Raw genomic sequence first — 25684 nt, forward strand, 5'->3', positions numbered from 1 at the left:
CCGGAAGTAGCGGAACTTATGTTGTTGAGATAAGACTTTCCGGTCGGTGCTACATCTATTGTCAAGTAGCAGTATTGATAGTTCCGTTACTCGATGCTAGATGTAGACACTGAAATTAATAGTCTAACTGATGTATGGAGTGAGCACTCTTGTCTTACTATATTTCTCTATGGTGCCACCCCACACTGTCGTCTTTTGAGCGTCGGCGTGGCATGTAGTCAGCGAAAATGACGTCTCTGCGCAGTTGCGCCGACGTTGCGTCGAGCAGCTTCCATAGAGTTGACTAGACACCGACGCTAGTGAGGGGTGGCCCTTACTCTACATAATATTATTCGACCACAATGAGAATGAGATTCAAAGATTTCAAAGTACCCTTACACTTATGATTAGCCCAGACGATTAATTCATAATGTAAATATTACTGAATATATTATGTGTTCCTTATTTAGCGCCGAGTGTAAGGGTGACGCCAAGCCTCTATTACAAAGCCGTAAGGTTAACAATTCAGATACAGACATGATGTGTTAAAATTAAATTAAAAATTAAATGCGTGATTCTAACAGGTGATACTGATGAAGATACCATAGTTTTTTTCCCACTTGTCTTAGAACACCATTTTTTTAAACAAGTACCTATCTCATTTATTCGCATAAGGTCAATGTGGCTAATTCCGTCATAGAGGCTATTCCGTCTACTAGCGTTTTTCTCGAACAACGAACAAAATTGATATTTTTTTCGACAAAGCTGCGATTGCTTTTATTTTCAGCAATCAAAAGCAGATGGTTTTCAAATAATGGAAGTAAAATAAATGTACGCTCGTGGACGAAATAGTCCCTATGACGGAATTAGCCACATTGACCTTACTTTACCATTGATAATGTACTTTGAAAAAAATACAAATCTGCTTAATCCCGTTCTAATCGCAATTTGATAATTATATTAATTATACTGTATCAAAGTTGGTGGCATTTAATTATTTTGTAGATAAGATACCATCTAGTACTAAGTTTGTATTTATAATAAATATGTAGCATCCTAATAAAAATCTTTTTGTTTTTATTATGCAGATAAAAATTCCTTATTAAGGTTATACATATTTGAATTGCGACTGCAACAGTTGCTAATACAGTGTTGGAGCAGCGGGAAATGGGAATTGAATGCAATAGGTACATCATGAGCGTCAGGACGTCGAATGAAATTCGGGTATTTCAACGAAATATTTAAAGTAATAAATTATAAAAATTCGGTCTACGGTCTATTTTAAATTGCGAATTAAGAGGAAATAGCATGAACGCGCGAAACCGCCTTTCTTTACAAACATAACAAAAGTTTGAGTACGTCATAGTCCAAGCCTGTGCCCACAAAGGCCATTTTTAGGGTTCCGTACCCAAAGGGTAAAAACGGGACCCTATTACTAAGACTCCGCTGTCCGTCCGTCCGTCCGTCTGTCATCAGGCTGTATCTCACGAACCGTGATAGCTAGACAGTTGAAATTTTCACAGATGATGTATTTCTGTTGCCGCTATAACAACAAATACTAAAAACAGAATAAAATAAAGATTTAAGTGGGGCTCCCATACAACAAACGTGATTTTTGACCGAAGTTAAGCAACGTCGGGCGGGGTCAGTACTTGGACAGGTGACCGTTTGTTTGCTTGTTTTGCTCTATTTTTTGTTGATGGTGCGGAACCCTCCGTGCGCGAGTCCGACTCGCACTTGGCCGGTTTTTTTTACTAACCGTGCGTTAGCAGCGTAGTCTAAGAACGCAATATACAAAAGGAAACAACCAGGCCGCGTAGCCAACGTGCCAATCGCTTACGCTCCGTAGCGATCGAAACGCAACTGTCACTGTTGCACTAATATGAAAGAGTGATAGAGAGGCACAAAGCGTTTCGTTGTCGAAGCGATAGCGATTGTCAGCTTGGCTAGGCCGGCAGACAAGGAAACGATTCAATGAACTTCATAACAATTAAACCATGTGTAGATTGCTACGTTTCGGATTGATAAAAGATAACAATCGGAATATTTTTATTAATTCATTCGCAATCTAAATTGCAGGACTCACTCGATCAAGGAAGGTAGTCTATAATCGTCCGTGCGTAAGTAATAGATACGACAGATTATTGAATTATTTGCAAAGAAGAAGATTATTTTTAAAACGTGAAGTGATTTCATTAATTTCAAAGTGGTTCAAATATGACTGATACGGGCAATATTAGAAAAGACCTTTTAGATGAAATAGTGAATAGGAAGCGAATGGGAGACAAGAAGTTTCATTCGGAGACTTCTTTGCAGCATTATGAGGAACCAGAAGATGAACCTGATTATGACGTGGAAGCTGACAGAGATCCGGGGGTGTGTACCTATATATTTTTATTTGTGTGTATGTGACACTTCAACATCATAACTAAGCATGTAAATTGTAGGTAGGTACACACTCTGAGTGGTATATGTCACTAGTTTTATAAACAACGTATTTGGGTAAGTACTTACTAACTTTGAATATTTCATCCTTTGCACTGTATCTTGGATGACGTGATCCGGTCCTGGCAGAATATCAGTGCCTCTTCCATAGGGTGAAGCGTAATACTGAGCCAGAACCCTTTTGTTTTGCTGAGACGCACACAGCATTTTTGTATGTATGGAAACTGGTATGGAACGGTTATTTCTATTACAATTTTGTAAAAATTTGTGTTTCTCTTTTTAGATTTTGTATCATCTGTTTTTTGTTGTCATTTTATTACCTATTTGTATTTCTTATTTCATTTATTGCATAGTCATGAACATAAATTAGGTACATAATAAGATGTTAAGAATAAGATTTCCTGTGTGTATTGTGGAAAAGAAATAAACGCATTATCTATGTTCAAGTAATTACATACATGGTGTCTCTGACCATGGGGCTTTAAATCCAGGGCTTGATTTTACTTACAGGGTGTCCTGCGGCAGATTTTAGATTTCAAATTCAAATAATATTCTAACGCGAAGTGCGATCCCAGAGCGGGGTGTTTTAGTTTCGTGAGTGTTGCGAATTGACTAGTGACAATGGATCGCTGGCCAGCCCAGCAGAATTATGCTATTAAGGCGTATCGTAACCAATGGCTTTTCACTTTGTACCGCAAGCAAGGCATAAGTTTTGCATTAATTACGGAATATATGTGAAAAAGGTTGGAGGAATGCGTACATGGCAAAGTTCGACATTTAGAAAATGTGATTTTCAAAAACTCAAATACGTATTCAAGTTCTTTTTATAAAATAAACAGTTTTGTTTTAATTATACTTATACTTTATATTTAAAATTAAATTTTGATATCAGAAATCCACTGCTGGACATTTGTAAGTTGTCTTCTTAATTTGCAAATGAGCGTTTTCCAAAAAAAGTGTACATTTCATTCATGTCTTCAAAATATTGACTTCTTGGGCTCATTTTACTCAGAATCATTTGTACATTCACGCCTCATACATAAAAAAATGTGTCCCAAAATTTTGTATGAAAATTTTTTTTTCCAGTGCGTCACGTTCATACAAATAAAAAAAATTTCATACAGAATGTGACGATCAGGAAAGGAAATTTTTGGACACATTTTTTTATGTATGAGGCGTGAATGTACAAATGATTCTGAGTAAAATGAGCCCAAGAAGTCAATATTTTGAAGACATGAATGAAATGTACACTTTTTTTGGAAAACGCTCAAATCATTTTTCGAGTACCTTTTGGTAAGGTATCCGATTGTGCTAAAGCAGAGTTGGTTCCTATACTTATTTATAAAAGACGTGACAACTGACAATGCATTACTACTATGACATCCAGCTGCTCTGATGTTGGAGACCGGAGGTGGCCATAGGAACACTGTGCATTGTATCGATGAGTAATAGATGACTCTTGTAAGAAACATAAGGGTACAGTCAACTATTAAATCTTGTATTTTATTAACAAGAAATTTATTTTGAATTTTACGAGAATTGAAGTGGAGGGGCGCGTTTTGTTTTGTTTTAGTCCGCCTCTAGCATGATGAACAAAAAGCGTAGTATTAAGCATAGTACTTTCTTTTGTAAAACAAAGATTGTTTGATTGTTAAATTGCTTATCTACTCAATGAAAATGTGCGCTCTAGGGCAACATTAAAACTTGTTCAAATACTACACACCTTATGAAAAAAGTACACCTCTTCAGAGAAAAAACCTAAACGAGCGGATTTTCTACAAGGATGAAACTTTTGTTTAAGCATTTGTGAGCTACGCTAATATTAACATTTTAATGACTACCGACCAAGGCTCGAATTCCTACAGGACTGTCAAACTCATGCATGCTAAGCAAAAAAGTGAATCGGTCTTGAACATTCAGTAAATACGGCTTTTTTTCTACGTTACATGATTTGTTTTGATTGCGTTTGATTATGTATTCGAATTCAAACTCATAATACAGGATGCAAATACATTTGTAGTACAATATAAGACTAAAATCCTATCTACTTAAGCAAAGTAAAAAGGTGGTGATGACTTTAAAAATAAAAAATCCTGCTACTTAAGTCACATATTTCCTAAAAAGTCATAAGCATAAAGGTATACAATTCAATATATACAATTCGCTTTTTTAGGTTGTAAATACATCAGTAAATGGGTCTTCGGGGGAAGAAACCTCCCGGCGGCGGCGCACTGTGTCCCAGCCGGGCCCGGTGTCGGGGAATTTCCTGACGGCCAGCGCCGCCCGCGCAGCGCGCCGCCGCCCGCAGCGCAGCGTCAACTACGCAGCTAACATCGAAAGAAATGTGAGTAACGGCATCATCATAATATAAGTAACATAAACACATAAACTTCCTAAAATAAATATCACTAAAATAAACTAAATGTGATCATGGCTATCGTAGACGGCAGATAGAGGGAAATATACACTGAACATTTTAGTGTAGAAAATGTTACTTATTCTGTGACATTATCTTGCTTAATAGGAACATGTGACAGATCGTGAATTACTTTTTGCCTTTTGTACCATCTCATTGTGTAAAAAAATATTGATTTAGCATCACATAAAATAAAACGATAATATTACGAGTATATCATACTAATCAATCAATCCTAATTTTATCGAATAGAGGGCGTGTCAATAACGCTCATTGATTGTCAATTTTAAATGTCAATTAAACAGGCTAAACGACTGAAATGTGGTAAACATTCACTCATCTGATAGATTACATATGGCAGCTAACTAACATTAATCGGCCTTTATGCTAATATGCAGTTATGTTATTCTTCGAAGGCCGCAAAAATATGTGACCTGCGGTCTTAAGCAACTACAAATAATAAGATCGTTTCAGATCAGATACGAGTATTTTTACGGCCTTCGTTGTGTAACATAATATTTCAGGTGATTGTACGGTATTTACGGGTATATAAGTATATGGAACTTCGTCAAACCACATTAGGTCACATCATGTTTTTTGTTCTCCAGTACTATTTGTTATTAATATAATTAATAATATATATTTTTTATTTAAATAAAGTTCATATTTTTAACAATTCACCGAATCATAATTATGTCGCGTGAAATATTGTTATTTATTACTTTAATAATTCTGGTAATATCTATTACGTGAAACATATCTTTTGGATTGAGACTGATTACATCATTTAACGTAAAGCATAATAATGTTATTGAATATCAATAATTATTAAATTAACAGACTATTCAATGAGGGAGACATAATGTCATTAATGACAAATTATCCGAGCATTCATCACAGATAACAACCTAATTAATTACGATTAACTACGTGTTGTCATTAACTGATAAATACGTCTTTTCATCGCCAAGAATGATTTATACCTGTATACAAATCGCATTTTGTACTCTCAGAGCAAAATTGGAAACTTTCAGTGGAATCTGTTTTGATTTGACTAATGTGTTAAAATGTCTTATTAGACAACTTTGGGAACAAATCAAATTATTTTATTAAATATTTTGATTTGTGTTTTTTTAAGTAGTCACACTACTATATATTATATATTATAAACTGAAATAGATGTCATATATTACAGAAAAAGTGACGAAGCCCTCCAGTGGTGAAGGCCGGTTCGAACCGGCGTCTTTAGCACCAGTCTCTCTCGCTATATCGTAATTCCGTAAGAAATTCGTATAGGAAATGCAAGGGCATATTGCTTGCCCTTAGAGTTGCTCAAAGACGCCTAGTCCTAGAAATGGGGGCCGGTTCCACCGTAGCGGAGTGGCCTAGGGGTTCAAGGCGTTAGCCCGGATTGCTAAAGACGCCGGTTCGAATCCGGCCTTCACCCCTGCAGGGCTTCGTCACTTTTTCTTTAATATATGACATCTATTTCAGTTTATCTTTATTAGGCTATAATAGAAAAACTATTTAGTACCACTTATACAATTTTTCTAACCTAAAACGTTTTTAAAATAGTACATGGTTAATTACAGAAACAAAATATATGGAAGTATTATAGCGCTAACGCTTATATCTCAAGCAAGACGCAATCAGAACATAATTTCTCATCGGATGACATGATATGATTTTCGATTGTACTTAATACGATAGATACGAAGAAAATTTTACATATTTATTTTATTTCAAGTACTAGCGACCCGCCCCGGCAAATAATACATAAACCTTCCTCTTGAATCACTATCTATTTAAAAAAAACCGTATCAAAATACGTTGCGTAGTTTTAAAGATCTCAGCATACACAAGGACAGACAGACAGCGGGAAGCGACTTTGTTTTGTACTATGTAGTGATTTACACTATAGCCTATATTTTTATGTGCATGTATAATAATTTGTCATTCAACTAGGCAAATAGCAAAGCAATTAAGTATAATCCATTCCATATAGGCTTAGGCAGAAGGAAAAATGGTTCCGACCAGCAATTTTCATGTCACACTTCAATCTATAAGCAGTGTCATTGTATGTGTTTAATCGAGTTGAATTACAAAATATTATGATTTTTCTTTGTATAAATTTTAATCCTGTTCGGAAGTGCAATGTAATCATTACAGTATCCTTTTCAAACATTTACATTAATTTAATGAAGTCTATTATTATTAGCAAAAATGTAATGTAAGGGAATGTGAAAAGGTACAGTTCCATATGAACGAGCGGTGAGCGGCGAGCGAGCGGGCCGTGTTTGCAAGGCGGGTCAACTCCAGCGCAACCAAGTGTGAACCTTTTGAGTCCAGCCGCCTGCAAGCCACCCTCGCCCCACGTCGACCCCCTTACCTCGCTGTAAATACCCACTGCGAACTCACCGTGCCGCCCCAACGCCTCGGCTAATGAAATTTCAATCTCTTTATTTTGTGTTCCCTTATAACTCACCACGTCACATAATGGGAACATTTCAATATGCCATTTTTGTTTGTATGAGCCTCGATGCAGCGGACTTCGTCTAGTGAAAAACAAAAATTATATATTATTAATGGAACCAATAATAGCAATTTTCAATATAATTTATTTCGTTTGTATAATAATAATAATAACATTCGATGGAAATTTTAATGCAAGTATTATAAAAAAGAAAAAATAACGGGTTGCACTCCGAGAATGCTGATAGAAGTAAAAACTCAATGACTAGTCCAAAATGTCTGCAGCACTATGTATAATTGACCCATCCTCCTTTCTATTGAAAAACTTTAGTTCCAAAATTGCTGGCCAGTGAGCTTTAGCGTTAATTGTTTATAATTCGAATAGAAATTGTAAAGTTACCTTGCAGAGCTCTCATCTAAATATATTTGGTCATGATATTTTGAGTTTTATTCACCACTACTAGAGTTCACTTTTATTAGCGATTTCATCAAGATGTAGCTTTATTGAATTATATTGGAGTGATATAAAGTTATAGTATATATAATGTAACTGTGAGATCCTCGTATTTCAGCCCGTACCAGATTAGAACATTGAGCTTTATTGCTTAATATAAAAGCCCAGTTTTAAATAATTGACCTGATTATGATACGTTATGACTTATGACTAAAGTTCTTTGGTGAATATAAACGAAACAGCAGGCTCAGGCATACATTTTCGCCGCGCGGTAGAAAGAGAGGGTTACGCCTTACGCCTTACGCCTTACGCTGTCTCGAGTTTAACATTTTTTCCCCACCTCAAAAAGTGCACAGCGCCACTAAAGAAGTTTTCACTTCAAAAATCTTTTTAAAAAACTTTGTTCAGATCATATTGCCCTCTCCTATAATTCTGCTGGTTGAAGCAGAATTGTCAGTATTATTGACTGTGTCGCTTTTCCTAGTAATGGTCCATTCTACGTCTGTTAGTTCCTACCCAAGAAAAAGATTTTTGTTTTTAGTGTATAACAGGTGTTTTTCGCCGAATTTACTTTTTTCTCCAGTAATTTACCACTCATCAAGACAAATATCGACAACTATGCTTAGTTACATAATACATACGTTACGTTTACTCACATTCAAAAAACACAAAAAGTAGGCAACTGATATTATAATTAAAATTATAATAGTCAGATTCAGATATGTAACTCAGATACCGGAACATAAAAACATAGAAAATCTTTAATACCTATCTGCTACGTTTTAAAATGCCTATTCTTAAAGTACCTACTACATACGTAGTGGAAACTACCATCACAATTTCGTTTTCGAAAAACGTGGAAATTCCACGGTGGAATACCGTAATAGGATTATATAGTGAAATACAGGTAGTGTCGATCGAGAGAAACAAGCGACTAATGAAGTTATTAATGCGATTTTGCACGGCTTTCGACGTTCGCGCTCAATGCACTTTTTAGCGGCTCCGCGCACATATGAATTTATATGCAATTTGGATTTCGACACACGGAACCATATACAGAAACTTTGGTATGAAAATTCCCTAATTTTACTTCAAAATGTTGCTCACTTACTGATATTGAATTATATTATCATACTTCATTTCCATGTCACATAGGTATATGTGCAAAAATCGTACTACATAGTATGCCTACAAAGTGTCCCACTGCTAGGTAAAGGTATGCGTGTCTGTATAAATACCTACTAATATTAAATATACCGCTTTCTGTTGGTTACTTACCTCTCCACGATTAACCCTCGGAGACCAAGATCAATTTGGCATGGAGATAGGAACTTGCGTCCCGGGAAAGCATAGTTTTTACAATAGGTAGGTAGAATTAGAAAAGTAACCCCCCCTTATTCATAAAGCAAACCTCTGTTAAGTTTTGTCCCTATCTAAGAAACACAAAAGTTAAAATGACGGATTAAACTCAGACGATTATCAACGGCTTAAGGTAACTTGACAGGCGTTTATGAAGAACGCCATAAGTAGGTATATAAAATAAGTAATCTTCTTCATTGCTCATGTGTTCCAGGAATCTATTGAGAGACCCCCAAAAATCATAATTCCGGGAAGGAATGACGACTCCGGCTCCAATACGCCAGTTGGTAAGTTGTCCACGGACACGTATTTCACACTGAGCCACTTCGGTATATCTACGTATATATTTTGTCTTTTTCTTTCGGGCTAACAATGTTCGAAATTACATAGTTTTCAATCGCCGAAGTAAACGGACTTTTATAAGTATATGTAATCCAGATGGCAAAACAATAATTTGGTACTATGTAAAGTCGACTGATGATGATGGTAAAAATCTTGGTAGATTTACCAGTAACTCTTAATTGGTTGTAATTATGACGCGTCCAATACATTAGAGAAGGTGGAGACGGTAATAATAGTACCTACCTACCTATTCGTAACAATTTTAATGTTTAAAGAAAACTTTTTTCAGGTGATCGACACAGTCCACTTCCATACAACGGCACTTACAAAAGCAATGGCGACATGAAGTCACTAAGTAAGTAACAGTAGACGTGATAGTAAAATGATTACATTAAACCATTATCCCATCAAAAACATTACATGTAAAAAGGTGCAAGTCTCGCAACGCTTTTTCTACAAAAAAGTTTTGAGATAAACGGTAATGTGCGTTTCGGCGGCTTGGGACCACAAATGAAAATTACCACTTTTAGTAAAGTACACTACTCAAAATTCCCGCTTCGCAAAATGTCCACTTTACAAAATGTCTTGTACGTAGAATGTCTCTATTTAATATTACCCAATCCTAGCATCACACACTTTGTAAAACGACTATTTCTTTAATTGGCTGCTTTTTTATAATGACTATTTCTTAAAATGGCTTTTTTCTAAATTACATGCTTCTTATAATCACCACTTCTGAAAAAAACCAGAAGTATTATTGATTTGACTTCGTCGATAATTATTATTCCAAAGCGTTGGGTTGTCTTGTCTGTCATGAGAATCACCAGTTGGGATCACGTTTTCTTTTTATCATACAAATTTAATTTACTAGTCCCACCGGTAATGCTCAAAGCGTAGCCTTACGTACCCACTGAGGTGCTATGGGTATTATCGGTAGAATCCGGTTTGGAGCATGGGAATAATACGAGTACAATACTGTAAGGCACGAGTCCGAGTATATGTAGATACCACATGAATGAAAAAGACGCATGTATAAATCGCTAATTGCTGGCTGGTCAGGCTGTCCACGAATACTTTATCTAAGAGAAGTCACCCGCCCGCGAAGAAAAGACTCGCTGATCGCTACTTGCTGCTCGCTGTAAAATTCAGACATTTTGAAACTCGCAAAACCTATCGGGTACTTCCCGTGGTTGCATGGCTTCTGCCAGATGTGGTTCATTCTACAACTGGGCATTTCTAAAAGTAATCTTTTAAAGAAACGGTAATTTTGGAAACAGCTCAATTTAAAAAGTATACATTTTAAAATGTGGTCATTTTCAGAATTGGTGTTTTTTCAAGATGGGTATTAATAGAACTAGGTATTGTTAAAAGTAGGCATGATGATTTTGGACAATTTTACTTGTGGACAATACTAAAAGTGGTAATTTTCATTTGTGGTCCCAAGCCGCCGAAACGATTAAAATAACCGACTTGGTTTCACATTACATCTCAAAACTTTTTTGTAGTAAAAGCGTTGCGAGACTTGCACCTTTTTACATGTAATGTTTTTGATGGGATCTCATATCTTTTTGTAGGCAGTCCTTCTTTTCGGGTACTCATACCCATACTATGTATACACATATAATAACTAAACATATCTTCATTCATACTCACATCGTACATCGTAGTGTACCTTTACTTTACCTACTATTTGTTGTAACTGCAACAGTAACTTTGTTATATCATATATTTATATGGGATTACAAACTTACTTATGCAGTTCTTAGATCTTTAAAACGTGACTGATATTGCAATATTTTTAGGTTTTCCCTTTATGTGGCCATTAAACCCTAACTCTATACCAAATTTCAGCTCTCTGAGTTTATGGGAAGTACTAGTTCTACTCTGATGATCATGAGTGAGTGAATGAATGAGTGTCATAAATGCGAAATTTTGCTTTCGCTTAACTTCGGAACTAAATGACCTACAGACTTGAAATTTTGGATTTTAAGTATGTGATTATAGCTTACTGGATGACGAACATTTCTGCGTTCTGGTCTTATCCAGAGGTTCTCAAATAGGGTCCTGAAAATGCGGCGAAATGGTTCCAGTAAAGGATAGTACGGCAGTGTTTGCTTCGCGCTCGACTTGGCGGGGGCACTGCCGTGCCCCCAGATTATATCAACCAATCACAGCGTAGCGATCCCAGGCATCATATTTTGGTACAAAGTTATGATTTCAAATACATAATTTAATGCCTAATGTTTACCAATAAATAAAATTGTCTACTAATTTGAGATTCTGTGAATTCTATTAGTACATAATATTTTTTATAATTTTTCTTTGTATTTTAAAAGCCTCATTAAAAAAAAACAACATTATCAGAATTTTATTCGTATGATAACGATAACTGACCATAAAGTTGAGAAACTTATCTTATGTTATGCCGCAAAAGTACAAACAAACAAATGTGTCAATAGGGAAAAAAAAAATTATTTTTTAATCAACTATACATATCACTTACAGAGTAATCCAACGTGATGTGTATTAAGTACATAAAGGAAGACAAATAATTAACAGTTAACAACACACTTAAAATATTACAGTAAACGCGAAGATTAGCTCTCCGTTGGCCAAAGGCCATTTGCGCGTTCCAGGGTTAGATAACTAACTCGGAGTTAACCGTTTATGAAGTAACCCTGTATAACTCCAAGTTAGTTGGCTAACCCTTTATTATCAAGTGGCATCACTACTAATAAGCATCACTACATAGTATAAACCAAAGTCGCTTCCCGCTGTCTGTCTGTCCCTATGAATGTTTAGATCGTTAAAACTACGCAACGGATTTTGATGCGGTTCTTTTAAATAGATAGAGTGATTCAAGAGGAAGGTTTATATATAATTTGTCAACCCGTGCTAAGCCGGGGCGTGTCGCTAGTAAAATTATATTTCAGACAGCTACCGGCTATACGCGCCCGCAAACGACATGCGCGGCGGCGCGACTCCGCGCAAGCGCTCCGTCGTCACCATGGATGCGCTGTCTATCCGCTCCGTGGAGACACACGCGCCGGCGCCGACCAGGCCCGAAGATAACAAGCGGCTTACGAAGTTAGTCCGATATATTACCTAGCTAACTATGTAACATTTACAGCTACTTTGTTTTTTTTTTATTTTTACATACTAAAGTAACATGTAGGCGGCGTATGTTGGCGTTACTTAGTATTTTATCATATTCTTTGTATGCCTGGTTCAAAAGTGACTTTTGGACCAGTTATTTCTAAAAATTGTGGTTGAGTTAGTAAATGTTTCTTAAGTTATTTTATAGGTTTTATCAAATGATGTACCAAACGTTCATGTTAGGCCAAATATTCTTTTTCCATTTTGTTACAGATATTGAGTGAAATCCTTAAACTTATTTTTTGACTTTAGGTACTTACAAATCTGAGTAACCGCTTAGAAAACACACCTCCAGTTCCAATTTTATTAACTTAGTACACTTTTCAATTACTGAGTAAGAAATAGTGAGAATATATTGCTGTGTCATACATACATACGGACATAACATACATACGGAGCTCAATAGGTTTATGCCATTGTGACCACGGAACCCTAAAACGATGTTTTTTAATCTGCTAGTATTGGTTCTATTCTAACCCCCAAATTTCTGTGTTAGTATTTCATATTGCCTTAGATTTTTAATGTGTCTAAAATATTGTTTTCTTTTTCAGTGAATATTTGAATATCATTTTAAGCTCAATTTACGCCATATTATTAGTAACCTTTGGGCTGATTGTCTTCTTAGCGGAGCCATTCGTCGGTTTTGTAGATAATCTGACTACGGTAAGTTAACTGCCTATAAAATAATCCTTTACTAATATAAGTAATAAATATTGCTGTTATATGTAAGTATACTTGGTCAACCAGATCTTGACAGTAGAAAAAGGCGGCAAATTTGAAAAATGTAGGCGCGAAGGGATATCGTCCCATAGAAAATTTGAATTTCGCGCCTTTTTTTACTGACAAGATTTGGTTGACCAGCTATATTTATTAATAGGAAGCAAAAAGGGACCTATAATGCCGTTAAATGCAAGTTGTATAAAAGCCTTTCTGACAATGACTTTTATCTGGAAATTCCACGCCACCTCGTTAAACTGCTATGTAGGTATAAATAGAATTATCACTGGTACTTTACAGTGCAGTAACAACTGTCTTATCTGTTATTTACTTTATTCACCCACATTGGAATATTTTTTTTTTAATATTCAATCCAAAAGGGGGATGATACTGATGATTGGTTGAATCGCAGGCGAAGGCTAATACATATATTTTTAGGGTTCCGTAGCCAAATGGCAAAAAACGGAACCCTTATAGATTCGTCATGTCTGTCTGTCTGTCTGTCCGTCTGTCTGTCCGTCCGTATGTCACAGCCACTTTTCTCCGAAACTATAAGAACTATACTGTTAAAACTTGGTAAGTAGATGTATTCTGTGAACCGCATTAAGATTTTCACACAAAAATAGAAAAAAAACAATAAATTTTTGGGGTTCCCCATACTTCGAACTGAAACTCAAAAATTTTTTTTTCATCAAACCCATACGTGTGGGGTATCTATGGATAGGTCTTCAAAAATGATATTGAGGTTTCTAATATCATTTTTTTCTAAACTGAATAGTTTGCGCGAGAGACACTTTCAAAGTGGTAAAATGTGTGTCCCCCCCCTGTAACTTCTAAAATAAGAGAATGATAATACTAAAAAAAATATATGATGTACATTACCATGTAAACTTCCACCGAAAATTGGTTTGAACGAGATCTAGTAAGTAGTTTTTTTTTATACATCATAAATCGCCTAAATACGGAACCCTTCATGGGCGAGTCCGATTCGCACTTGGCCGCTTTTTTGTATTATAATTTGTAGAGATGCCACGAATATTCGGCAACTATTCGGTATTCGGCCTATTCGGTTACTTTTCCGAATATTCGCTATTCGGCCGAATGTTGCCTACTATTCGGCCGAATACCGAATATCTCTTACACCTTACAAAAAAGCTAAATTATACAATAAAAATAACCACAAACCACTATATTTAATGTTTAAAATGTTTTCTTGGAAAGTTGTTAAATATGAACACTGTTTTTTTGAGCATTTGTTGTGGTTACTAATAATTTTATTTTTATCATAGGTTCGATTTTACTGTCTCAGACTACATTCATTAGTTCTGAGCAACCAAAATTAAATCTTAGCAAACGTTGTGCTTTATTGGCGAACAGTTTTCATCATAAATGTGACTCAAAATGTACAAATGTTATGCCGAGGGAGGGGCCGAATATTCGGTATTCGGTCAAAACCACTATTCGGGGCATCTCTAATAATTTGTACCTAGTATTTTATTTATTTAGAACATAACGATCATTAGGTGTTTATTCCCGAATTAGTTATTCCCGATTTTTTGTTTTGACATAAATGGATAAAAATTTTGACATATTACTTACTTACTCAGACATTCTTAAGTTGATTTTTAATTTATTTGATTTTTTTTTTATTATGTTCGCCAACAGATGCAATACAAAAAATACTTATAAATAACAAGTTATAAAATAATATTGCTAGAGTAGGTATTCAACCAATTACAGGCAAACACGGCATGCTTGTAACAGATGTTGCATAATGTAATGTACCTACCTACCTAAATTATGTTATTAAATTGTATTTTTGGATCTATTAAATACTGTAATTTATATGTAGTACCTACTGACGATCATAATATAAAATCGTGTAGGTAGATTAGTTTAGGATCATTCATATTTTAATTTTATATTATGAGACTAAATATCTATATCTGAAATCTAAAATTATGTCATTTGTTTTTTTTTTTAGTATTATACAATGGCGCTGACCTGCATAGGATTCATTTATCACTTATATTTGTTCATCGATATAGGCCGATACAAGAGTATTGCCTTGCATAATCAGAAAATGAAAGGTCTGCACGAGCAAAAGATTGTGGATTATTTTAGGAAACAAGAGGTTAGTAAGATTCCACTTCGCTACTATTTATTGGTCCGCTACATGAAAATATGCATACGCATATATTATAAATGCTATAAGTACTGTCTCGAAATTATAACTTTATAGCCATTCCACTTCCACATTAAATGTATACATACCTAGGGTTTGCACGATGGATCCGAAATGTATGGGAGTATCCGCGGATCCGGATCCAGATCCGGATAATTTCATACATTTCGGATCCGGATTGCAAACCCTATACATACCTATATAGTTCATTGTTTTAATTTTTCCTACGTATTAAGGTGTACAATAGAGTAATCAGGTATATGTATTTATGAAATGTGTTTTTCAGGAAGAATTTGGCCAAAGTATGCCGGGTAGTCCCGGCTCCGAAGCATTCAAACCGCCGCCACTACTCATTCCCTTAAAACATGCTTATTGCTTCAGTCAAGGCCGACATTCCGGCAGTTTCTATCTTAAACTTGGCGCTGCTGGTAAGAAAAAGAACTCAAAGCAATTTACGTTCAATAGATTTATAAAATAAGAGCAAGGATCTAGAATTTTTAAAACTACTGAAGATGTCAAAATAAGCATTATTTAATATAGCGTGTGACGAGTAGAGTTGCACGTAACCTATACAAACTTAAGGCTCATATATATAAGGTGTGTACCACTACCTGAAAGGTTTTAATTACAGTATTCCTGGCGGTATTAAGACAATTTTATACCTATCAATAATAGGTTTATTTACCTATTTATTTAATTTATATTTAATGCATCGACCACAACAGAACTAGACGCAATTTATACGCCGCATCATCTCTTCTAAATCATCACTATCATCAATCATACACTGGATTTTCCTTATGTCTGTTTGTCAATTCGAGAATTGGTGGGAAGCAAGAAGAGAGGGGTTATGCACCGATGTGGCCTTTCGCTTTCCTAATAATTAATACAATAATTTTAAATTTATAGGTTTCGCTATGGGCCACTTAGTCCACTCTGTGCTGCTGATCGTCAACCAGGTGGCTTACATAATCGACGACAACGTTAACAACGACAAGTGCGTCAACTACTCGCAGATCGCACAGGACATATTCAGCCCTATCTACTGTTTCCAGCAGCTTTTCTTCGTGTTTAAGTACTCAAACGTCATCGTTTTAAGAAATAAGGTATTTATTTATACCTCGGGGCGTCCACTAGCTGGCGCGGGTGCACGCAGCGCAGCGGGCGCACCGTAAAATCCATCGCATCCATGCGTCCGCGCCAGTTAGCGTTGCGACGCCCTTATGCACAGGATAAATCTTATACAGTGATAGATTATCATTTGATTCCCGTCAGATACAGCAGTGACGATTTGCTCAACGCTTAGGCCTCTCTGGTGTCGGGTTTGGGTACCTCAGCGCCATCTAATAAACGAACGTTGAGTTATTATACGTAGTATTGAAATCAGATCAACAGTTTCATCCATTTCCTTCGGCGTTTATAACTCTGGTCAAAATGACTCAAACTCCGTACAATAGTTGGCGCTGTATATAGAAGGAACGCGATTTTGTGTAGACATTGCCAAGCTTCTTGTTTTAGTAGAGACCCGATATGTACAGAAAACCCGACATGGTATAATTTTAACTATAACTATACGCAATATAAACTAAAACTTCACGATCAGTTTAATTGATCCCTGACAGACCTTCCCGGCACTTTCACCTCGTAATCCAACCTTGCACAGTCTAGGCTTTCATGATACAAGTATGTACGATGTTATTTACATCGCAAATGCATTATAAAATATCCATACGTATGTATAATAATCGAGCTGCAAAAGGGATTATTAATTAATTCATTCATAAAATGGCCATGCAATTTTGCAGTTGGGTGTAAAGTTGACCTACTCAGTACTAACATAGTGTGTAAATCAGTGTGAATTATAGGAAAAGAGTTTGTATGTAAACTATCCCTCCAAGGATAAAATCAATATTAACAGAAATTTGTAAGTAACAAAACGAGCACACGAATCACCTTATGGTAAGCGATTACCGCCACCTCAGTCCTCAGGAATTCCTCACCTCAAAGCAAACTAAAACCTACTTTTTAGGGTTCAGTACCCAAAGAGTAAAAACGGGACCCTATTACTAAGAATTCGCTGTCCGTCTGTCTGTTACCAGGCTGTATCTCATGAACCGTGTCCCATATACAGCTAATAGGCAGTTGAAATTTTCACAAATGATGTATTTCTGTTGCCGCTATAACAACAAATACTAAAAACAGAATAAAATGAATATTTAAGTGGGGCTCCTATCTAACAAAGGTGATTTTTTGCCGATTTTTGCGTAATGGTACGGAACCCTTCGTGCGCGAGTCCGACTCGCACATGGCCGATTTTTCCTACTTACCTACACAAATCAATTCTTATTACGGAGGCCAAATTCGAACGAATACTGGCATCAGAATGATATCTGAATGATGCTGAATGATGTCATTTAGTTATCGTGCATTTGGATAGGTATTTAAAGTTTGTTACTTAGCGATACCCCGCGGCGCGGCGGGGTAAAATTAGTGGGTTAATTTTCGTTACTCAGACAAGACTAACATACTCGTCTTTGCTTAGATTATCGGCCTGAATGTAAGTTGTTTTATGAACTTTGTTGGTTGACAGGGTTTAGCAAGCTACGCCTTCATGCACATAATTGGGAGCAGTCTTTGCTTCTGGATCGGCACAATCGTCCGGGAGACATTAGTGGCACTCACTATCTACGCCTACTCACAATATGGACCTGGAGGGCCGTATGAAAACGCCACTAATTCCTCAGGTTAGTGTGATTGCATTCTTCCATGTGTTTATAAAATATGAGTTACAAAGATAGTAAAACTTTTAACCTTTGAAACGTACCTAGCTATGGTTTTTCTCCCAACGCTGAAAAGTTATAAAAAATGGTAAAGATTTTTACCAGTGTGTGTCGTTATAAATATAAGTATGTATGTTTGTATGCATGGTAGCATCGAAATTACTAAGCCGTTTTTGAGGATTATCTATTCATTTGCAAAGGACTAGGTTTCTTAGTTAAACTTTATTTTATACCCTTATACATATAGAACATTAATGTTCTTAATAATTAGGAAGAATCAGATAAACAAAGAATGAAAAAAACTATATTCTGTCTTGGGCGAATTGAAAGTACTTAAATCAAAAATATTTAATTTAATATTTATTTCTTTTATTAACCTTTCATATCGGCGGAACGTGGATCCCTAGGTATTGAATTCTAATTTAAATTTATAGTTCAATACATACTGCACAGATCTAAATTTCGGCATAACGAAGAAGAAATGTTGAAGAAAATCATAAAACGATTTATAAATTAGGGCATGTAACATTTTCAGCTTCGAGCCAACAAAGCAGAGTGTTTGACGTGAGCGGCCTGTACGACGAAGAGTGCTTAGGATCCACCGCTGTCATGGGAGTGATTGAGAGCTTCTCGCCGTACCTTTACCCGTTCAGTGTCGAGTTCAATATACTAATAGGTATGTAAAATAAGTTTCTACAAAAAAAAACACACGTTATTGCCGGCTGTAGGTACTTGGTACCAGATTGCCTATTGTACTGTTATTATATTTACATTATATATGCTTCAATGTTTCAAAGCGATACGACTATAAGAAGTGATTAAAATCGACTTGCAAGTTTGATAATGATACAGCTAATTTATGAAATTTATACACTGAAGTTTTTTGTCACATATCCAAGTAAAACACTGTGTTCTCCTAGTTCTCCCAGCATAAGAGTCACTAATTATTTCACTTTTTTTAACCAAGTACATTATTAACTCAAGGAATTATTTTCACAATTTTCCAGTTGCCATATACTACATAATTTGGAGCAGTATCGGTAAATGCGACAACGAGGATAGCGGAGACGGCTCTTCTAGCTTGGGCGACCACAACACCATTTGCCAGTAAGTATATCGCCACCTACGGCACCTGTTAAATTCAAATAAACTTTACACACGGGTTAAACTTTACACACTGTTTACACATCTTACTGGATTATTTAATGGATCTTTAATATTACCAGAGTCTAATAAATAAAGAAGACTTACAACCCCCATACAATGCTGTGAGAATCGTCAAATGTTGTCGATGATATTAAACATAATTTCATTTTTTTTTTCTGAAAATATCTACTTGGCTATCGCAATGTTGTGGATTTTCAGTGATACTATTTATTTTACTGGCAAAGAATCTCTTAAACTAACGTACTCTTTGACAACAGATGTTGAAAGTCCTTGAATGTCACCGATTTTACCAGAAAAAGCCACCGATTTTACCTTATGGCACGTGTTAGTTTATAACTGTTAACAGTCCGCAGCAAGCTCGATTCTCCATACTCTCATTTTAAAACGACTAGCTAGGTTGCTCTGAAACTTTGTACTTACAATAGGATAAGGTATATAATTATATGCCTGTAATTAGTTAATGTAGCTTCAGTATAGTCATAGTTGTTGCTCTATTTCGTTTGTATTAAAAGCTGGAGCTATATAAAGTATATACTTCATGTCATTGTAGGAGCATGTGCAAAGTTTCATTACAATCCAACATGTAGTTTCAAAATGAGAACGAAACTCCGTTTGTATGGGAAGGTGAAATTCGGCCGAGCTTGCTGCGGACTAGGGTTTGCACGACGGATCCTAAATGTATGGGAATATCTGCGGATCCGGATCCAGATCCGGATAATTCCATACATTTCGGATCCGGAATGCAAACCCTACTGCGGACTCTTAAGTTTTGTTTGACTTATTTAGCTATTTATTTTCTGCAGAATCCCCACAGCAAACGAGGACAATGACTTCACAAGCAACATCGTGATCCATGCAGACTGCCACGCATCCAACCGCGGCATGTTCATAGGGCTGGTGCTGATGGTCTTCGTGGTGGGCATGCTCATCGTCGGTTTCGTCTTCAGCAGCGGCGGCGAGTTAGTTTCTTTTGAATATAGAACCTGTTGGAAAATCTGCCATCTTGTGGCCTAAATCGAAAACTTAAACTTGACATTGACAATTTACAACAATAAATAGGGAACAGGCAGAGGCGTATTTACAAATTTGGCGCCCCGGGCCATTTTGATTTGCCGCCCCCCTTCATCAGTGACGATAAAGTATTTTATTTAAGAAGATAAACCTGCAACAAGTACCTATGGGGTGTGAAAAAAAAAACTAAACTTTTACCATTTACTCACATAGGCATTTACATTGTTTTCCTATGTACAAATTGGTTGACAAAATCATCATTGACGCTGTCGTAATTTAAATAAAACGTTTGTCAGCTCAGCTTCTATATTAAGAAGAGTTAAACTATTCAGGCGCTCTTCGCTGATAGTGGAACGTAGATAATTTTTTATTCTTTTGAGTACAGAAAATGATCGTTCTGCACTGCAATTAGTCACTGCGGTGCAAAGAAAAATGCGCAATGCAATTTCTACATATCGACGCCGAAAAGCAAACACGTAGTAACCCACACAAGGTCAAAAAATGTTTATTGCATTTTTGGAATCTCCAATTTTTTCTGCGTCGATAGGTCAAAACCACGTGCCAATATGATGAAAAATGGGGAAAATAGGAACACAAATTTTCTCGTTTTTCTTAAATTTACTCTGCAAACACGCAGTAAATAGCAAAAAAACTCAATAATTTAAATCATTGTATTTACAGCACTTTGAATTCCATACAATTTCTAGTTTTGTCATTTACAACCTCCGTTGTTCTGACGCAAATGTAGGTTACTAACTACGTGTTTGCCGCTCATAAATGTAAATGTCTTGCAGTTACGCTATTTGGCGGGAAATAATGTTTAGTCGAGTAGTGGTTTAACACAAATTCACATACTATTAAAATTTGAGAGACATGATTTTAACTACGTTTACAAGGATCAAGTAAAACTACCACTTAATAATTACTTCACTGTTGTAGGGCGTAAGGTTTAAACTCCTGCGCCTTATTTCGTTTTAACGCGGCTATGGCGGATATTACTCCAACGTTTGCGCCGTCGCTCAGTGCGGTTCGGGGGGTGAAAAGTGAGTCGACATGTTTATAATTAAGTAAAATATTACGGGGATTTTGGTTAAAGTGATTGTTCTTATTTAAGAAAAGTATTTTATTTTAAATTGTAAGCATGTGAAATTGCAATATTTTACGGTGTGTGTATCGATTTTATGGTACTTAAATAAAATTTGGTCTTATTATGGTATCTGGTGAAAGTTTGTTTTGTCTAAAGTGGACTTTTATTTTATAAGAAAATGTAGAAACCACTTTTTTAACCAAACTACTTTGATATACTTTGGTTAACTTTTGATCTCCCATTACGTTATGTCTTTTCCAAAATGTACTTCTTATTTTTTAGTTGGTTTTACAATAACATTATAAGATTTAATTATGTTCTTGAATATTAAACAAAGATTATGTGTTTTGTTTGGTCTTAAGAATGCTCATATTGATTTTAATAATTCAAATCATCATAATAGATGTTTTATTTTCGTTTATGAATCCCGGAAATATCTTCACATTTTATAGTATACATTTGAAATGTCGTGCAATTAACTTTTTTTTTTACAAGAATTTACAAGATGCCATTAAAGTCATTTTTAAGGGTGTGGTAAAATTTTTGGCAATACATTTAATGCATTCTAAATTGCTTACAAGAAGAAAACAAATACTGTTACAGCATTTTGTTCACCCAAATTTTCTAAACCGCAACGTTTGAAACTTTGTTACGCATATCTTTTGTCATATTCAGGTGGATTACTGCGTTTTTGATGTCCATACAAAATTTAAGAAAATGCTATCCCATACATTTGGTACTGGCGTTTACTACGTGTTTGCGTACTGTGTAAAAATATCAAAACGTGGAAACCAACAAAATATGGACTTGTAACAACTTGCGGTTAAATTCATTGAAATGAAATTGAAGTCCAAAAATTTTTGACTAGACTAGACGTGGACTAGACTGCCGCGTAACATTTTATTTTAGTTACGCCGTACTAATACTTCTTGAACGAAAATGTTGCTTAATTTAGGTACTTGTTGGTAGATATTTTAAGCAATTGGTGGAGTTTGAAGTGTTCGTTTGTTTATTAATTTAAATGTCAATTAAAATATGATAAAATATATAGCTAAGTTTGATTATAAAAGGCGCCCAGAAAAAGCCGCGAGGGGGCGGCTTCGCCGCCCCCCCGTGGTCTGCCGCCCCGGGCCATGGCCCCCTTGGCCCTAGGGTAAATACGCCCCTGGGAACAGGGAACACTTGTGCTGCAGTTCAAGCACTAGAGCCATATTTGACGACCGGTCTGGCCTAGTGGGTAGTGACCCTGCCTGTGAAGCCGCGGTCCTGGGTTCGAATCCCAGTAAGGGCATTTATTTGTGTGATGAGCACAGATATTTGTTCATGAGTCATGGTTGTTTTCTATGTATTTAAGTATTTGTATATTATATCTATCGTTGTCTGAGTACCCACAACACAAGCCTTCTTGAGCTTACTGTGGGGCTTAGTTAATTTGTGTAAAAAATGTCCTATTATTATTTACAGTGAAACCTGGTTAAGTGGGACCTGGATAAGTGAGAAACACAAATTCCGCATTTGCTTAATTGTGTCTAAACGACTTCAAGTTTCATTTAGTTACTTTATGTAGTTAAAACTATCGAAACGAAAGCTGAAATTTTGATAAGTAACACGAATAAACAGATTTTCATTTAATACATTTCTAAGACGCAATGAAGTCCGTATCAAATTTAATTGAAAAAATCTATCCTTTGGAGAATCATTCAAAGTAAATTCAAAGAAATATTTAAACAGACTTAAAAAATATTAGAGCCTGGGTAAGTGAAATACCTCTTTAAGTGAGACAAATCTGCTCGTCCCTTGAAGTCTCACTTATCCAGGTTTCACTGTATTTATTATATTCAATTTGTAATCTTAAATAGTAATCGTGCGCAGATTTCTTCGCATCGATTGGCGACACGACGACCTGGGCCGCCTCTTGTAGTTATGCCTATTTAAATGGCTTGCCCCAGTCTAGACATTTTAATAAATATATTTAGTGTCAACTTGTATTACATATATTGTTTACTAAAACGGAGCTTAATTTTTCGAATAAATAGTTGACCGTTGGTGTCAACTGAGACTAGCTAAGAATAGTCTTTCTCCGACACCACAAGTTTGAGGTAATTTTCAAGTCTATACGCAATTAAGTCCTATTTATCTAAAAATTATGTTCGCTAAATTAATAAGTATTACTTTTGTTATTTATTAATATGTAAGAATGTATGTACAGCCTGCTGCAGAAATAGTTGACGCCCCTGCAAAGAAATTTATATGCAAGAGGGCAAGTGAGGGGTCAGTTATTTCTGCAGCTGACTGTACATACCTTGAGTTGCTTGCGTTTTATATTTCAGGGGACTTTTGGAGATCGGATACTTGATGAACGACTCCGCCAAACTGGGACTTCACGCGGCAATGTTCATCGCGGCCATATTTGCTTACTTCCAGACGAGGAAGTTGGACATCAACGAACATCCCATTTCCCTTCTTGACGACATTTTACTCTTTATCTGCATACCCGCCTTCTTTTTGGAGACAGTACTGTCTTTGGTGGCTACGATCACGATACTTAACGTTGTGAAAACTGTCGATTTGATACTTATGGTGAGTTGTGTTTTACAAGCTTCTATTTAACTTGCAAAATAATGATTTCTGTTTTATATCTATATTAAGTTGTCGTCCAAATTTATTTGGTAATAATTAAATTCGGTAAAATGAAAATCATTACCAAGTTGAAGTTCATCAGAATTATCTCGATATTAACTAATTGGCAATTTTTTCTTTGCGCTTGCAAAGAAACAGAATAAGTATAAGGAACAATGTTTAAGGTAAAATATTAGATAATGATTACATATTTATTTACGGTTTATCGAGTAAAAATTAACAATGAGGTATTAAATGTAGTTTAAAAAATATTTTTAAATAAAAACAAGTAACTAAATGTGCCTCCTGTGAGGATTGAACTCACGACCCCTGGTTTACGAGACCAGTGCTCTACCACTGAGCTAAAGAGGCGATGAGGTCGCTTTGCTAAATTAAATCAGACGATCGGCGCCGTTCGGCCGTAGCAGTAAGAACTATAAACAAATACATCACGTACACACACATACACGGACGCCAGTCTAACATCATCAATCAAGCTATTTATTTATCTTATACAATACAACGTCTTCAAGATAACACGAGGAGTAAAGACGGCGTATAGTTAACAACCAATTTCATATAATTAATAAATGATTTATTGCTACTAGATGAAAATGGTGAATTTTGCCATGGCTTATTAGCATATAATCTGAATATGACGCAAAACCATTACATTCATGATATAAATTAATTGACTGAATGTTTAAACCACTCGATCACAGGTAATCTTTTATGAGTGAATGTGATTTGGCCATAGTAAATCTGATAATAGCACAATAACCGCAAAGCCGTTTTTCACAAATATTGTTTTATTATACATACTTAAATTTTGAATATTTACTAATTTATTTTTTAAAGATGATCCAAGTGGTGTTGCAAACGGCGTTACTAGTGGACGGCCTGCGGCGTTGCAGCAACAGCCGCAAGCTGCGGCGCAGCAAGCCGGGCCGCGAGCTGCTCATGTTCCTCATCATTGCCAACGTGGGTATGTGGCTCCTCAACACCTTCTCCTACAAGAGCCCGGAGAGCCTCGACGAGCGGTACGCGTACTACGGGAAGGTCACGTGGACCATACTCGGCCACATCAGCCTGCCGCTCATCATGTTCTACCGGTTCCACTCGAGCGTTTGCTTCGTGGACATGTGGGACTCCGCCTACAAACCGGGCTCAGAACATTAGAACAAATGCTTCTTTCTCTGTCTCGGTTATGATTTGAATAAAGAGTGAGTGAGTGAGAGTATTATCATAAACGTAAATTAAAACTTCGTCTTAATTCACGTTCGACAAAGCTGTAGGTAGGGCCGGATTAACCCTAAGTCAGAGTAGGCAACTGCCTATGGGCCCCGCCTCGGATAGGGGGCCCCGCCTCGGCTAGGGGGCCCCGGCGGCCCCGCGCGCGCCAAAAACAATATTTGTTTCATATGGCCAAAATTCATAAATATTGTTTTTATTGTACCTAAATATTTATACCTAATTAATACCTACTTAATGTCCA

At 36.1% G+C, this 25684-nt stretch overlaps 1 protein-coding gene and 1 non-coding gene across 2 annotated transcripts; one reads left to right on the plus strand and one right to left on the minus strand.

Annotated features, from left to right (window-relative positions):
* The first annotated feature begins 1943 nt into the window (after window positions 1–1943).
* LOC134662450 (proton channel OtopLc-like) lies at window positions 1944–25390 on the plus strand. The gene is given in 15 exon segments (XM_063518679.1): window positions 1944–2355; window positions 4598–4768; window positions 9340–9412; window positions 9757–9822; window positions 12401–12554; window positions 13175–13263; window positions 15272–15474; window positions 15812–15953; window positions 16435–16631; window positions 18116–18243; window positions 18782–18981; window positions 19313–19412; window positions 20276–20431; window positions 23901–24150; window positions 25048–25390. Coding segments are annotated over 15 exon segments (2409 nt in total). The 5' UTR covers window positions 1944–2196; the 3' UTR covers window positions 25369–25390.
* Window positions 24490–24561, minus strand: Trnat-cgu (transfer RNA threonine (anticodon CGU)). Its single transcript has one exon. It is a non-coding gene; the product is annotated as a tRNA-Thr (tRNA).
* Window positions 25391–25684: the final 294 nt, after the last annotated feature.

The sequence above is a fragment of the Cydia amplana genome, chromosome 3, assembly GCF_948474715.1.
Source record: "Cydia amplana chromosome 3, ilCydAmpl1.1, whole genome shotgun sequence".
Taxonomy (NCBI): Eukaryota; Metazoa; Arthropoda; class Insecta; order Lepidoptera; family Tortricidae; genus Cydia; species Cydia amplana.